At 48.0% G+C, this 17,253-nt stretch overlaps 1 protein-coding gene across 1 annotated transcript; it reads right to left on the bottom strand.

Annotated features, from left to right (window-relative positions):
- Positions 1–1,660: 1,660 nt before the first annotated feature.
- On the bottom strand, positions 1,661–7,818 carry ARC (activity regulated cytoskeleton associated protein). The gene is made up of 3 exons (XM_062626898.1): positions 4,486–7,818; positions 3,807–3,975; positions 1,661–3,435 (listed from the first exon to the last, which is right to left on the bottom strand). Exon 1 carries the CDS (start codon positions 7,262–7,264, stop codon positions 6,050–6,052), a length of 1,215 nt encoding a protein of 404 aa, XP_062482882.1. The 5' UTR covers positions 7,265–7,818; the 3' UTR covers positions 1,661–3,435; positions 3,807–3,975; positions 4,486–6,049.
- Positions 7,819–17,253: the final 9,435 nt, after the last annotated feature.

The following is a 17,253-nucleotide window of genomic DNA, read 5'->3' as shown; positions in this document are numbered from 1 at the left end:
AGAACAAAACTGGAAACCTTCTAAGTTTATCCACCACAGTCGCTAAGTTTGTCTCAGTCACAGCTGAGGTATTTCCCAGCCTCATTACCCTTCCCACTTCCTTCAGAAGGGCATCCCCATCCTGTCCATCTTATTCCACTGTAACTTGGCCATCAGACCTCCTCATGTCTCAGCATTGACCTCTCATTGTCTCTTCTCTCCTTGCCCTCAGACCTTCTCCACTGAAGCAACCACTGATCTTGTACCACTGAGTAGTGGATGGAAGATGATGAGGATAGACTTTTCTCATTATAGCCTCTTAATTTGAATTCCCACAGTGTTCAGTGGAGTTCTGCCCCCCTCTGCTGGAAGAGCTCAGCACCTCCAGCTGAGCAGCTTTACTTTTCATTCTGTATCAGGTTGGTCCTTGGCTGAGACTCAGTCCTTTGGCCATGCTCGTAGGGCATGCAAAGTCTAACCCTGCTCTCCTGTGCAGTTTCTTCTATAATGTCCCAAAATGGGATGACACTGACTACAGCCCTGTTGCTGGTCTGTCCCCTCAGTGCTTATTTTTCACCTCTTTTTAACTGATGGCAGTAGTTAAGGGCACAAAGACAAAGCTTAGATATGGACCCAAATTGCATCTTCAAAGTTTATCACTCTTGATAAGATTTTGTGGTTAAGTGAGCTGTAAAAAGCTGAAAATTAGAAAATTATCAGCTGTCCCTTAGGCATCTTTGGCCACTAGACCATGTTCTGCCTTCCCAACCTGAGCTCAAAAAGGTCATCTGGGAGGTTCATTTGTCAGTGCAGATTTAGTGCCTGTTGTGAAGAGTCTACTTATTTCTCCAGATGACCAACCCAAGTTCACCTTACCAGTTGTGTCACATCCTGGACTGATAGTTCTACAACCCTCCTTGCTGGAGAGAGACCAGGGACAGAGCAGGGAATGGGAGCTAAATCCATCTGAGTTCAAAACCATTGTAGAAGAGCAGAGAACTGTAGAGGCAGAGCAGAATCCTGTATTCCCATAGACTGAATGTCTTTTGGTCCAGATCTTTGAGCCCAGCCAATTTCAATTTAAAACACCCTGCTATGTTCCCTGTCGCCAGCCCCAATGACCCAGGAGTGTTTTATAGGTAACTAACCCAAGAAATAACCCTGCTGTATGGGAATGCATCAAGTAGCAAAGCACCAGCCTAATAGTAGCTCCCAGCTTTCCATGCTGCTGAGTGCTGCTCTTCTGAATTCTGAAGTGTCTGTATATCAAATAGAGCTGATTAAGGCTTAGCGTTTCTTTTACCTTGCCCTGATTTGCCTCTGCTCTTCCATGAATATTATCTCTCAAGCATGGATGAGAATGTGATTGCTCTCTGTTTCTCTTAGCTGTACCCAACAAGAGCTCTGCACAATCCACAGTCCAACAAAGCACTGTTTCTTTCAATCTTGTGGGCTACATTTGACTCAATCTGAGATGCTAAACAACCCCCTTAAAACATCTCCATATTTTCTATATCCAAACCCTCTTCTTCAGAGGCATGGTATATCAATCATCTATTTTTTGCTGAGAAGCAAGATTTCATAAGTCAAATAAGCCCAAGAACAACTCTTCAGAGAGCAATAGACACTTGAGTCTCCCACAACCCAAAGAAGAAAGACCAGAAAGCAAGGCACAAAGCAATTGAAGCAGATATGTCAAAGATTTATTGTATAAATCTACAAAAGGTTTTGCTACAATAGCAAATAGAGCGTAGCACTATTCTATTGACAGGTTCTAGTGGCTTGGTGTGATCTTGTAACTCCAACATGACACATGAGGAATAAACTGCCTGATACGGTCAGATCTAGGGCGAGTTATGTCGGCTTACAAAGACCTTTTGGCTTCAACCCCTATAACCTGTAGCAATTCAATGCATTTGCCTTTTGTACAAGGTTCCTTGAATTAATAATATCTCTAGTAAAAATAAAACCTCTAAAGTAGTTTTGTCAGAGTCAAATGTAAAATTGCCTAAGGAAAAGAAAGGAAAAAACCCCAGTGGTTGAAATCCACTAAAATTGCACAGACACAACACATACACACTTCTTCATTCATGTGCCTTTGCCCCAGGAAAATAAACTACCAGCCCTTCCTGGAGAGGCTGGCAATATAAACCAGGGTGCTACAAGTAAAGCTCCGACCTGCCAGGAGCAGTAATTGAAATAAAATCAGTCCAGGAGATTCAGTTCTGTACACTCCAAAAAGCCAGCTGAAAATGTATAAACCTCAGGACCAAATGAACAAGTAGCACAGACAGGATAATTCATTAAAAAGGCAGGAAAATCTATTGAAAAATAAAATGCCTATTTGAGGCTGCCAAGTCCTTTGTAAGGGGTTGTGGAAGTTAAGCACCTCAAACATCATTTTGACCTTGAGAGGATGCTTGTCAAGTCTGCCTTTACATAGTTTTACCCAGTTTTCTAGTCCTGGACATTTTTGCTGAGCATTGTTGGAATGCACATCAGGTCCCATTGGCTTAGTTCAAATGTAACAGAACACCACAGAATTTAGTGAGGTGGATTTGATTGCTCAACACACATACACCTGCACTGACACGCGCACATGCATACCCAGGACAGTTGGCTCTGGAAGAGAGAGGAACCAACTGGACCTCTTCAGCTGAGATATGAACCAAAACTGCCTTGTCCACTCATCCAAGTTCTTCCTTTTGCACACTGTTTGCACTCCCTGGGTCTGGATGGAAACAGTCACGCCAAAGCCAGCACAAGAACCCCAGTTCCTGCAGTAACTCTGGCCCATGCAGATCCAGGAAGCGCCTGCTGTCCCACAAGACTATCATTTCTGGCAAGACAGTCGTGCAGGCTCAAGCAGTTCAGACAAGCATCTGGAACTGCAGGATGCTTCTCCGAACCTCCAGAGCCCTTTGAGGTTTGAAACTAATACCCGCATGAAATGAAGCTACCCTCAACTCAGGAAAAATGAGTTACAGCATTAACAGCATGGAGGGTTCGTAGCCTAAGTAGGGTCAGTCATTTGGCAAAGTTAATCAGGAAAGTTTCTTTTAGCTGAAAATCTAAGTGAAGATGTCTATAGGTGAGTCCCAGTGGCCCCAAATTGCAGAGGTATGGTATCATCTCAACAGACAGTCAGCACAAGACCAGCATCCTTGCTGTCCACAAAGCCGAGACTTGGTTCTTCTGCCTTTTGGTTTCTCTTTTCATTCTTAAGGCTTTCTTCTTTGCCTGGAGTACCTGGATCAGCTCAGACTTCTCTTTGTCCTGTCGGAAGTGGTTTCCCCCTTTCATTCTGGCTCTCAGCACCTTGAACTGCATTGTGCTGCATGAGAGGCTCTTTGGTGAGTGATTTGCCCTCTGTCGTCCTGCAGCACTCACTTCTCCCCTGGGAAAGCAGAACGCTTGGGCACAGAGAAGGAAATGCAGCAACGGCAGCAGGGATCTCTGTTAAAGAAAACACAATGCAATAGCTCCAGTTAGATATCTCAAGTGGAGAACACAGGGGATTTCTCAGGACATGGGGTTAAATTCAGCTATGCCCACTGGGAGTTTGCACTCTGGAGATCCCACTCATAACGGCATCTAAGCATCTGCCAGTGGTCCAGCAGAAAGAAAGGCATGGTGTGCACTGTCCCCAGAGCTTTAATCACGGGGGCTGGTGTTTGGGTTCCTACACCAAGAAGTTGAAATCCCATGCAACCAGGATTTTGAAAACACTGGCTCTGAGGTCTCAAGACCTGGGCTATTCAATATTTCATGTGAGGGCCCTGGGGATGCTAAGAAAGGCCCACAAGGGTAGGATGGGAGGCAATTACCTGTGCCAGGCTTTCCTTCAGACAGTGGATCCAGCAGTCGGTGGCTGGGGATCCTGACAGCAGTTCTGATGTTGAATCCTTGGTTTCGAAGCTTTTTCTCTTTGGCTTATTTTCCAAACCCTGAGCACTGTGAAGTGAGTCCTTCTCAGAGGAGGATCTGAGTGAGTCACTGCAACTAAGAGAAGATAATGCTTGTAATGAGCGGCCAGCTCATACTCAGCAATGACACCCACTCCCCCATCACTCATCCCAGGTCATTAGTGAGAAATCTCCCTTCTCTCTGCAGACACAGCCACTGCTAATTAACTCTGAACAAGCAAGAGAAGATTCTCCTACTGTTCCTGAGACCTACTCACACCTAGTAAGGGTGCAGAGCAAAGATGCATCTCCTTCGAGTTGTGCATGGACCATGGGGCAAGTCCTTGGGCTGGGCTAATGAAAATCCCTATTTCCTGCCCATATTAATCAGAAAGTACAAGATACTGTCCTGTTTGGAAACTTTCCCCACTCACTGTCCTTTCTTTCCCTTTTGCTGGTTCTCCCCCTTCCTCACAACCCTAATCTGTCATTTACAGTGCTTCATGTCCCATTTCAGGTATTGTTTTTATCCCATTGCCAGGTTCCTAGTGGCGGGGCTATGGCTAATTTAGGTCTGAGGTGTGTCAGAGAGTTGCCTTACCTTCAGCCTCTTGGAAGGAGGCACGCCAAAAGGCCTTCCAAGCCATCAGTGCCACATGTCACTGCTGTAGTAGTGCCAGGGACATCCCAGGGGCATTCCTGTTGCTGCATCCTTGCTGCTTGTCTGACAGAGGTGTTGCTTATTTGGTCTGGTGGTGAATGCAGGTGCTGCTTGAGATGTGTCCAGCCTCGGGAAGCTTTGAAGAGCCAGACTTCATGAATATGCCTTACAGAAGTGTCATCTCAAAGTCCTATCATCAGGTGTTGGCCAAAGCAAGGGGAATGTTGAGCAATACTGTCTCAACATGGAAAATGTCACAGAGTCCAAGTCCATCTTCATCCACAGGAAGATGCCGTAGAAAGCTCTTTGTGAGCAAACACGGCTCTGTCCTCAGGTGCTCCAGGACAAGGGTGTTGGGCTTTCCAAGAGCATTTTGTATCTGTCTGTGTGAGCAAACTCTTCCTTGTGATGCACAGGCTGAAACTGTGCTGGGACACACAGCTCCTCTCTTCACTTCTTTTTGCTTTTACATGGCAAAAGCTGCTGTTGTCTCCACACATCAGCATGGATTTGATTTGCTGCTCTAGGGGTATTTTGCTCTGGATTTAGGTTGTGTTTGTTTTTTTAATTCAAAGTATAAGGATTTATTTCCCTTCTCTTCCCCCCCACCCTCTTAAAATAGCTCTGGTGCCTCCTCTGTCCACCTCAACATCCTCTCTTCTCTGAAAGGGAAGAGACTTCCCCTTTAATAAATGACCTCAGAATTAAATCTGAAACTCTTGTTTCCTGCTGAATGCACAGAATAATGTGCAGAGAAAGGGTGAGATTTTCCTCTGCACTGCAGTGGCCTTCATTAGAGTGAGCCGAAACTAAGGCAAGAAATAAACCAGTAAAAGCCTCTTGAGAGGAAAAACATTAAAGCAGGTATTAGGTGCAGTGAAATGAAAAAAAAACCACTAAAAATAATCCAGTTCCTTAGAGTTTTCAGTTCCTGAAGTCATAGGAATCCCTTTAAAGAAAACCTTTAAAACATATTTAAACCTTTGGAGCAATAAAAGCAGGAGATTGCCAAGCAAAGAAAAGCCCAGTGATAAACCAGAAAAGGGCAGGGGTCAAAAGAAAGATGTTTCCTCAGGGCAAGGGCACCTCTTCAGAAGAGGGAGGAGAGAAGGAAAGATCCATATGGGTAGAAACCCTCAGCCAATTGCTGCACTCATATGAAGTCCTTGCAAGCTGCCCGTGCTAAGCAGCTGCTTCTGAAGTTAGGAATTGTCTCTAGTTTCTTGTCAGGGATCCCATAAAATTGTCTGTTCCCCACAGTGGTGCAAGCAGTATCTCCAGCACCACCGTACTGCATGGCTCAGGTGAGGTGGGCAACCACATCCTAAGGTACCCCATCACCTCCCTCCCCCCACAAGCAAAGTTAATTGCTCTGCTATGGGCTGTTGGACTGAGCACACCTCATGTCTCATCTCAGCCAGAACCTCTCCCCAAGGAGAAGCTTCCTAAATAAGCCCCTTTCTCCCTTTCATATAACCCAGACCGCTGCCTCCCATGGACTAGCTCATATGACAGTAGCTGGTGGGCTAGGGGGCTCAGGTTGAGTCCCATTGCTCGGCACGGGACTGGCAGTGGTTGAAGGAGGTGCAGTCTCCACAGAGTCTCCTGGTTGAATCTCAGGGGTCCTCTGTGGGCTGGGCTCCTCAGAATGGTCCATGTTGCCCTGGACTTCCTTCCCTCTTTGGATCAGCTGCTCTAAGGTCTTGGGCAAGGGGTAACTCAAGAAGCGCTTCAGTTTGGGCTGGAGGGTGCCTACCACATACTGGATAATTTCCTCCTCATCTGCATCTACATAGAGAGTCTGGTACAAGTCCCTCTTGCGCCAAAGGAACTGATCCAGGGGTTCTCCCTCTTTCTGTGGCAAATCCAGCTCCCTTTTGATAGCATCCCTAGTCAGAGTCCCCTCACTGTACTGCAGGAACTCCTTCTTGAACTCAACCCAGTTCTTGACAGAGTCCTGCTTGTATTCCCACCACTTTTTGGCTGGGCCATTCATGTGGTTTTGGATCTGAGACAGCCAGTACTCCTCTGTTCCACCCACCTGCTTTAAGTATTCCTCCAAGTGGCTCAGGAACTCCCGGGGATCCTCAAAGACCTGAGTCTCCACTGGGGAGGTTGGAGCATCCTCCGACACAGAGACCCACTGGTAGGAATCATGGGCCTGGGGGATGCTGGGCACTTCCCCAGGAGGAGGGGTCAGTGCATACATTTGGCTCATATCAAGGGCATAGTCATAAATCTCACCCTCACTCGGCCTTATCTCTGGGCCTCCCACCCCAACGGACACAGTCTGCTTGCCATGCTCCCCTGGGCAATATTTGCCTCCCATGGACTCCAGTCGGTCCGCCCACTTCTCCAGACGGAAAAAGACCTCCTTCCAAACATTCATCTCTCTCTTGACCCACCTCTCCAGATGGGCAATGGTTTCCTGGCATCTGGCCAGGCAGGCCTTGATGGACTTCTTCCACCTTTGGTTATCAGTTGGGACGTGGTCCTCTAAGTTATTCTCTAACTTCCCCACTGACTTCTGCAAGCCTTTCAGCTCGCGCTCCACCTGCTTGGAGACCTCAGTCAGGAGGTGCCGGTGGGTCCTCCTGACGTGCTCCAACATTTCTGCCCTGCACTTCCCTATCTGCAGGATCACATTGGGCTTGTTGGCAACTCCACGGTGCCCCTGGAAGGAGTGGATGCCAGCGTTGGTGACATTGTCCAGCTGCATGGCTCCGACCGTGCGAGTGTCAAACACAGACAGAACTGTGTTGTAAAGCCCTGGCACTAGAGCTGGCTCTCAACAAACCCCCACCACAGCACTTCCTGAAAGACACACAGAGACTTCTAAACCCCCCTCAAAGGACTTTTCAACACAAACACAACCAAATCAGATATCACCGCAGAGCGAGCTGTTCGGTCCCCGGGGATCCCACACAGAGTTGTAGGCAAATTCCAGCTGGAAACGCCGGTCTCACGTGCTCAGGGTGTCCCAGAGAGAGACAGGATCCAGGAACAAGGAGAGAGGAGTTGGCTGAATGTCTCCTGCTACCTGCTTGTCCGGAGTTGAACGTCCGCAGAGTCCTTGCTGGAGAGAAACACAGAGAGATGCACACTGGAAGCTGCTGCTGCAAAAAAAATCCCGGTGCTTTCTCCTCGGGTAAACTTGGGTGAGTCGAGAAATGCTTTCACTAGAGATGCAAAGAGCTGCTTCTCTTCCCTGGCTGAACTGCCACTAGTCCGGGCTCTTCCATCTACTTATACCCCACACAGCTCAACATGTGGGTGGTGCCCTGCCTCCTCTCGCACTCTCAGCGCGGCGTTCATTGGAGGAGAAGCGAGGCCGGTGTCTGTGGCAACCCAGATCTTGGCAGCCTCCCCTCGCTTCCCACCCCCTCGCACACACCCCCAGACTCGACGCGAGAAGCACTTGAAAGGTGCTGGAGACAGTTGGGTAGATGGATGAGTAATCGCACCTTCCGCCTTTCAGATTGCAGGGAAAAGGGAAAAGGAGGGAGGGGGGGATAAAAACCACACTTATTCATTCCACAACTATTTACTCAGCAAGGTCATCATTAGCATGCTTCCCCTGGCAGGACTCGCAGAGGGGGAGATGAGGAGGGATTCAGTGTGTCACACGAAGACAGACTCCCACGGGGCCCCCGCACACATCTACATCCACACAGTGAGCTCACTGTTTATGCAAATGCTTTGGGAATGGTGGCAAATCAGCAGGGAAAAGAGGGAAAATAAAGAAGTAAAGGGAGGGCAAAGAAAAGAAAGGGGAGGGGGGGGGAAGGAGAGGGGGAAACACCCACAGGAGCCAGCCACTTCAGTACAAACTGGACTCTCTACAGCACTGGTAGGTGGGAGTCATCCCCGCTGCCTCATTGCACCCGGCCAACCTCTATCTTGGGAATATTCACTAAGGGAGGGGGATGGCATCCTGGTTCTTTACACCAAATTAAATCCGCCCATCGAAAGCCTGTTCCGTACTTAGCTTGAATCAGATGCTTAATCAGTTAGCCAACCCACAAGCGCAGATGAAGCTACATTTGTTCTTCGCTCTTAACAAAGCAGGAAAAGCCAACCATAAAAGGAATCCCCGGGTCTTATATAAGCCAGAGATAAAGGATTCCCTAATCTGAGAGAGTTCCCTGCCGGAACATCCTCGGAGAGGTACTGAGGACATCTGGGGCTTCTCATCTTCTCCCAATAACAGTGGATGGGGGCAGTGGGATGCCGATTCATGAATATTACCTAAAAAGGGGTTTCAAGCCAGTTGGAAACGCCTTGCCTCCGCTCGGGGTGACGGGCATTGTGCCAGGGAGGCTTAGGATGGGTCTCCCACGGCTCCTGGTCGTGTGTTTCCTGGTGGGATTGCAGCCAGCCTGTTAGCAGTGAGGAGATGTGTGGTCTTTCAGCGAAGTCCTGCTGAAAGGAGGTCTGAGTGGCCCCAGGCATTAAAGCAGATTCCCCTTGGAGCAAACAGGTGGTGGTTAAGATGAAGGGGATGAAGGACAGGGGTCAGAACTCCCTTTCCCCCTTCCATACCCATGTGCTGCAGGAAGATGTGGCTGTTCCTTACCAGGTGGTGGCACATGGACAAACACTGCTGCTGTATGGAAACAGGAGGGTTATTTAGGGCAGCAGCAAGCTGAGATAGAAAGGCTGCGTAGTTTGGTTGTAGATGGGGAGTGATGGTGAGTAAGGAGAGGGACAGAAGCTTGAGAGTGTAAACACAGGATTCCTAATCCAGTAAACCCTCCCAGTGCCACTTGACCCTATACATAACATGATAGGGATATGACCAGCAGAGAGCAATGTCCTCTGTCCTGCTTACTTCTCTGCTTTCACGCAGCTTTCCTAAGCACGAGTGTATAGTGCATCTGTGTTTGAAGGAAGGGTCAAATAGGAATCAAGTAAGGGTTTGGGACAGCTCTGTAGCCTTTTACGCTGTGGTCTCTACACCTCTGAGAGTCCAGCTTAAACCTGCACTGCCAGTAAGAGAGCACATGAATTAGAAGAGACTGCGCAGTTTCTGTATGTCTGTATTAGTGCTAAGACATTCTTCAGAAAGCTTTTCACCCAGAAATGGCCTTTAGGAGATTTCCAGTGGGTGGCGACAGGTTATAGACTGGATTTAACTTTGCAAGAGACCTCTTTTCAACATCACCTCATTCCATCTAATACCAGCCTGGGATGAACTGGCTATAAAACCAATCCCATTAAATCCATCTCTTTCTTACTCTCTTAGTTTTCACTGGGGGGGGAATCATCAGTCTGAATGGCCTCATTTGGCACTTAGGTCTTGGCACAGTATCCCAGGATTATCGAGGGACCTCAGGAGATTTCTAGCTCAACCTCCTACTCTAAGGTGAGTCAGCTACCGGGTCAGATGAGGTAGCTCAGGTTTTAGACATTGAAAAACCCACGGATGGGTATTGCACATCCCTCTTTGGACAACCTGCTCCACTGCATAACTCTTCTCAGAGGGAAAACCTTTTTCCTTATACCAAGACTGTCTTGTTTCTATTTATACCCAATGTCCCTTGTCCTCTCACCAACCACCTCTACGAAGAGCCTGGCTCTATCTCCTTGATAACCTCCCCACAGGTATGGGGTATTGTTGTTAGAACCCCAAAGCTGTTGCTTCTCCAGTCTGAACAAGTCCTAACCCTACACCAGGCACCAGGCAAGTGCTCTAGCCCTGATCATCTCAATGCCCTGTGCTTAACTCATTCCAGTTGATCAATATCCTGCGCTAAGTTGCACTAAGTGGGCTAAAGCCAGCCCTGAGTAGAGGGGGATAATCATGTCTATTGATCTCCTGGCTGTTCTCATGCTCCCATAATCAGTCCAGGATATATTTTTGCTGCCAGGACACACTGTTGGATCATACTCACCCTTCTGTCCTCCAGTACCCCTAGGTCTATTTATGCCAATTAGTTCCCACCAGAGACACTTCCAGGCACAGAATTTGTCCTTTTTGAATACCATAAGGTTTCTGCTGGCCCTTTCCAGGTCTCTAAATTCATCTTATTCAACAACCATCCCACAGGGCTCTCCCCTTAATCTGTGCACTCTTCTTCTGTGGAGGTGGTGGGGGAGAAACGAGGAGGAACGGGGGTTTTCCTTCTGGACCTGCTGGGGAATGACTTGCTGATTAAGACAGTGATAAGCATTTTCATTGTATTTCTAATTAAAGTAAAGAGCGTGGGTAGAGGAGGAGGAGAGAGGGGAGCAGGAAGCAAAGGAAGGAGAGAGATGTAGAGCACTGGGAACTGACAAGGAGAGGTAATTTAAGGCAGACAGACAATTTCCGGGCACAGATAGACAGGCATGGAAGGATAAGAGCTATGGACTGGGACAGCCTGGGGGGAAGGCTTTCATAGCCACAGCAGCTTTACCCCAGGGCTTCACAAAGAGGCAGATAGGCTTCTGTTGAAATCAGCTGCCTGGCCTCGGGGCAGCTGGCAAGGGGATGGATGGAGACTGCAAGGCATATGGTCCTCTGGATGGCCACAGGAGGTTCAAGAGGGTGGCAAGAAGAGCTGAAAGGGAGGTGGGAAGTGAGGAAGAAAAAGGGTGATCATTGAGGAGGTGTAGTTTCCTCTGAAACAGCTAAGCAGGAGCAAGGAAAGGAGAGAAAAAAGCAAGAGCCACATCTTGTAGCCCAGCAGGGATAGCGTCAACGTGAGCTGTCTCCCTAGTGCTTCCTGAACAGATTTAAACCACAGCAGGTTAGGATCAGACCCCCCAAAAATGGGGAGACAGAAAGAGAAAAGCCAACTGAGTAATTGTAGGCAGACAGAAGGAGTGTATGGCAGCAAGCAGAAAACCCCTGTGCGGGGAGAGGGACCAGATGAAAGGGACACTCAGTAGTAGACAGCACTGGCACCTTCCCCAGTGCTGTCACAACAGTGCTTTGCAGAGGACATGATGCACCCAGAGCCAGGTGGCATTTACCCCTTGCAGCTATTCAGGACGTGGGCTTTTGCTGTACTTTAGAGCAGATTAGATCGGGTTTGGATTGGGCTTTTTTAGGGTTGACATCCCTTTGACACCTCATCTGGCTGAGCGTTTCACTCAGACCTGCCTTATGTCAAGACATGACACTTCTTGGAGATGAGCCTGAGCTGTGAGCCAGATGAACCTGGTGGGTGAGTGAGAAGGGGGAGATCCCAGGGTTTGGGAAAGTTTATGGTGCGGCTGAGTTGTGCTGTCTTTTAGTGGCTTATAAGCCACTTATAAGGAAGAAATTCTTTACTGTTAGGGTGTTGAGGCACTGGAATGGGTTGCCCAGGGAAGTGGTGAATGCTCCATCCCTGGTGGTGCTCAAGGCCAGGTTGGGCAGAGCCTTGGGTGTCATGGTTTAGTGTGAGGTGTCCCTGCCCATGGCAGGGGGGTTGAAACTGGATGATCTTAAGGTCCTTTCCAACCCAAACTATTCTATGATTCTATGATTCTTATGCTCAGTAGAGCTCTGCTGGATGCTGTATTATCCTATCGTGGTGCCAGGGTCCCTCTCCAATTATGTATTGCGATGCGCATTGTGTTCCTTCTCTGAATCACTGCCTGGAGGACCCTGCCTTTCACCAAGGACTCTATGAAGTGCCTAAACTTAGAATTTTAAAGGACAGTGTGGAATTAATTCCATCCTCTTGCAGGAACTGATTTTTTCTGCTGGTAAACAAGGAATTTTCTGTGTTATCCTGTATGTGCTGTGCTAGAATTTTCCTTTTCATTTCCAGAATTTCTTCCTCCTTCTACAAGCAAAAAGAAACAGAAACCACAGTTCTTCCTCTCTGCTTCCATACCTTTTCAATCCCTATCAATTCTCCTATCCATTACCAGACAAAGCTGGCCAGTCATTTGTTTGGTAGCAAACCCCTTAAGAAAGGAATGAAATTAAGAGAAACCAAGTTGTTGTGCTTTTTAATGCATTAAAAAATAGGAAGGGGGGGGGGAATAACACATTTAATTTTACACCATACGTCTCTATTCATCCATCACCAGCACTGGAACACTTTATTGCACTGAAGCTGGCACTCACAATGCAGAGTTTCGCATTCAAAACAGGGTTCACGTCAGTGGCTGCATTGTTCGTGGCCACCCATCGTCCTCCATGGCTGAGGCCCACATGTCACTTGCTGGGAGGGTGGAGGGAAGTGACTGGGAGAATGAGCTTGCTATCAATATTAACAGTAACAATAATCCTAATAATTATTATCAGTGCCACTCCTTCTGGTGCAAGTTCTCTCCTCTTTCATTTTCCTTTTCATCTGAAAAGCTCTACTTTGCGGGGAAGATGGATTGCTTTGTTTCCAGACTAAAAATACCCTCTGAATTTCATAGGGTTGTTTTTTCTCTCTCCTTACTTAATGGGATGTTTATTACTTTTGTTTCCTCACTGGGCAGAGGAAATGTTAATGACTGCCTCCTTGTGCTGCTCTTGCCTCTTCAAGCCCTCCTGAGGGTAAATCAAGAAAGTCAAAGGATGCATCAGTGTTTTTCACAGCACAAACCTGAACTCTGGTGTTTGCTGTCATGACCCTCATGAAGTGAACACAAATAGAAAGACATATCCAAACGAACATCATTTTCCTCCTGTGCACATCACTGGCAAGGTGTTAGTGTATATTTGTTGCTAGCAAAGCAAGCAAGCCCCATGTTGAAGGGCCTGATTCGTACCTGATTTATGAAGTTTCATCTGCCTTTATGCCACATGGCTGAGAGGTGAATCTAGCCCATGTTTGGCCACACATTTGAGTCCACCTGCCCCCCTTTAGGGTGATCCTTTAAGTGTTCTAGTAAAAGTCTCTGAATTTAATGCTTTTTTAGCAATACACACTGAAAATCACAGTTCTGCTAAAGAAGGAAACACAGTGGGGTGGCTGTGAAGCCCTGGTTCATCTCCTGGTGTGGCTTGGTTGACAGAGTCCCACCAGCTCCTCACCTCTGCAAGGATGATGTGCTGATCTAAGGCTTACCTGCAGTCCCACCTTCCCCCGCAGCCCTGGTTCTGCTTTACCATTTCTATTTGGGTTTCATGTTAGCACCTTGATGGCAGTGTGAGATGAGGCCCAATGGTGATGGCAGAGGAGAACTGGGAGATCACATTCACACAGGGAAAATGGGTCATTGTCCTTTTTGGCATCAGATTACTGGGCTATCAAACCATACCCTTGATCATGTAGTAAGCCAGAAGAAGCTTGTGCAGCCACATGTCTTTGGCAGTACCAACTACCAACACGATGATGAGAGTGGCTCAGGCTGCTCCATAGCTTACCTGCTCCTGAGACATCATATAGTCCCTATAGGTGAGGGGGGTGTGTTAAATTTCTCCTCCACCTGTGGGTGCTAAGCACCCACATTCTCGTTGTGGACTATGGGATGTGGGAAGGGTGTTAATGGCGGTCACAACCTGGTTTTCCATCAATGAAACTCATGGGAAGATTTCCAAGTTGCAGATTCCTTATTATGGGCTGTGGGCAGCAGGAATCAATGGGAAACTCCTGAGGCCATTACAGGAAATACTGCTTTGTGGTTGTTAGCAGCCAGAGCCAGTCCCTGCGAGTGGCAACAGCTCTGATCCTTGAGGGGAAATGTCAGAGGAAGCTAAGGAGGGCTCGGATTTGGAGGGGATGCCAAAGCCTCTTTTCACACAGTATTGTGGTATATCCTCCAAGAAGTGTAACAGCAACAAAAGCCATGTTCGTTTGGATACCTCCAGCTAACTTTGTCCAAAGGGACATAGGACATTTCCATGGTCACACCAGGACATGATGTTGCTGTTGTCAGCCAAATCCATGTCTCCAGAGCTCTGCGTGTTAATATCTGTCAGTTCCCAGCTAGCTGCACTCACATCCATCATTGCCTTGAAGCCATAAACCAGGCCACAGCTCGCCTGGTTTTAACAGTTCTATCAGTGGTGACTCGATTTACCCTTTTCCAACTTTTGCTTTGGCTTTTCCTCCTTCTAAGCTATTTCTCTCATTTCTGTCTTCCCCGAGCATTGCTGTTAACAAAGGATTACCCCTAAGCATCCTTGCTCTTTGTTGCTAATATTTCTTAGCCACGGGGAGCCACAGCTCGAGTCAGTATGAAGCTGTGTCCCCTCAGCTCAAGATAACAACAGAGCAGCTGCCTCATGTGGCAATGGGGTGGCTGCAGCACTAATAACAGAAAGGGTAATGTTAGGTTGCTCCTGAAGGGAGGGGAGCCTCATTCAGCGCATCCTCATCCCAGTCTAATTCAACCAGCTTTCCCATTTCCATTATTTAAGTCCCTGTAAATGAGAGATGGGTAATTAGGGACAGCAGGGAAGCACACAGGAAACAGAGGAACGTGAGAAGCAAGCAGCAGGCTGTACTCATTTCTTCTTTCCAAATGTATGAGGCCCCAAACATCACTAAAACACACATTAGATGAGGGCTAGCAGGAGCTGGGGAGTGAGTTGCTGTATAAAGCTCTCCAGGAGCTTTTCCTTCCACAAAAAATTCAGCACAGTGCCACTGTTCTCTGGTACACCATTACCCCAACACTGAACATGGCTCCTTGGTGGTCTCGGGCTGGAGATCATACGGTGATCCATGGGAGAAAAGCAGTGCAGAGGCTTCATATCTCTGCACTAAGAAAGGTGTGTGTTTGGGAGCATGCAGCGATCGGGGGGTTAGGTGAAGGTGTGTATATAGAGCCTGCTTAGAGCTTGAGACCTGGAAGGCCCGTGGGGCAAGGGATGCAGGTCCCACAGGAGATGCAGTCTGCTCTGGGACAACAAAAGGGACAAGGATAGGGGACAGCACCCTTTAAGGACAGGATTAAGAAGGATAAGTGTGGGACAAAAGTGATCCTGACACCAGTCTTCCCCTTGCTAGCATCTCCCCATATGATCATGGGAATTTACTCTATCTCCCTTCTTCTTGTAGAGGTTATCGCTCAAGAAGGCGGGTCCCAGCTGAAAGAAGACTGCTGAGAAGGGAACATTCATCCCTACAGGTGTGTTCAACATCAGCAAGGCCAAAATGGGGGAAAACAGAAGAAAAAAAAAGAAAAAAGAAAAAAAAAGGGAGAAAAGGAGAAAAGGAAAAAAAAAAGAAGGAAAAAAGAAAAGAAAAAAGGGAAAAAGAAAAAAGGAAACCCCAGAAGCTACAATTGTAGCCAGGGTTATTTATGCTTGATTTCAGTGAAAGATCCTTAAAGATTTAGAGTACTTTCTTAATGTCCCTCAGACTTGACCTAGGGGGAGATGACCTTGCTACAGGACTAAGGGGATGGGATAGGTAGCACATCCCTGTTACCGCGCTCCCGATTTCAGCCATAGCAGCTCCCTCCCATCACAATAGGATTTAAGCTCTCCATGGCTCTTCGCAGGAATGTTGCAACAGCGATAGGGAAGGATGTGGGGGGAGATGCAGGAGCATCTGTCCAACGGAGCCAGCGCTGCTCTGCCAATTACCGCTGCTTCTCCCTGCTTGACACAGATGGTGGCCTCACCATTGACCTTCTCTAAGAAACCCCATCCCACGCTGTGGGGGGAGGACGCAGAGTCCTGGATTTCCCACCTCACTCCCCCGTTTTCTGCCTGTTTCCAGCAGTCGTGTTTGGCTGCAGAGAAGAAGGGGAGGGAAAGGCAGCAGCTCCATGTTAACGGGTTCCCTAATGAAAAGCCTGGCAGAGGTTAGTATCCATCCCCGCGGCTACCTGAGGCGTGCTGAGCCATCCCTATAATGAGACACTGATGTGGGTGGGTGGGCGTGTGGGGGAGAAGGGCTGAGTGGGAGCAGGGAGAGGGGCAGGGAAAAAGATGAGCAACGAGTGTGTTGGATCTGTTGCATGCTCCTGCCTTTTCCCTCCTACCTGCAAACAGGGGAGGGAGAAGAGCTGCCAGGTGAGCTTTGCAATGGGGAAGGGGGGGAAATGGGCCAGGGCAGTACCCACAGGGCATTGCTGAAATAGGGATGCTGTGGGAATGGCTGCCCAAGTGTGGTGCCTGTTCGTGGGAGGGGGGTTATAGCCATTTCTGCTCCTCACCAGGCTCTGCAATGGAGGTGGGGAGAGTCCCTGCAGTGCTGCTTTGACCAGTGCCAGGAAGGCTCTATGAGATGCTGCTTAGGGGCTAAAAGAGGGGGAAACACTAAGATTTAGAGCTTTATGGCCCCCACAATGAACACATGCAGATGCCTCCTTGACATCCACTGCTCCATCTCCAAAATCCTCCAGCTTCTCCCCCAAGTTTTGCATGTGATGGATGCAAAAAGCACCATCTGTCTGAAATGTCAAGTCTTGTGAGGGCAGCACAATCCCATCAGGGTAGCCCTGTGTTTCTGCCAGTAGTTGTGCAGGAGCCTCACTGAACATCAGCCTCTACCCAAAGCTCTAGTCTGGGGGGTATGTGTGCCTTAAAATCCTATTTCTCACTTACATTACTAACAAGGGGGCTGGCATTGTATAGAATAGTCATGGGGTAGGTGCTCTTCCTGGGAGTTGCTAAAACCATGTTCAAAACACCTCTCTTTTACCTAGGACATGAATTGTGATTTCTTTACAACTGAAGAGCTCTGACCTACACATAGCAAATCAGCCATTTTCTGATGACATTGGATAGCTGGTCAAACATCCACCAGACCAGACCAAGGTATAGATTTCCCAGTCTTAAATCTTAGAATACAAGCCCCATGCATCCCATATCTCACAGGATAGCTAACACCATCTCCT

The sequence above is a fragment of the Pezoporus occidentalis genome, unplaced genomic scaffold (assembly GCF_034315485.1).
Source record: "Pezoporus occidentalis ecotype Australia unplaced genomic scaffold, CSIRO_AGI_Poc_V1 ctg3, whole genome shotgun sequence".
Classification (NCBI taxonomy): Eukaryota; Metazoa; Chordata; class Aves; order Psittaciformes; family Psittacidae; genus Pezoporus; species Pezoporus occidentalis.
This window is presented reverse-complemented; position numbering and strand designations above follow the sequence as displayed.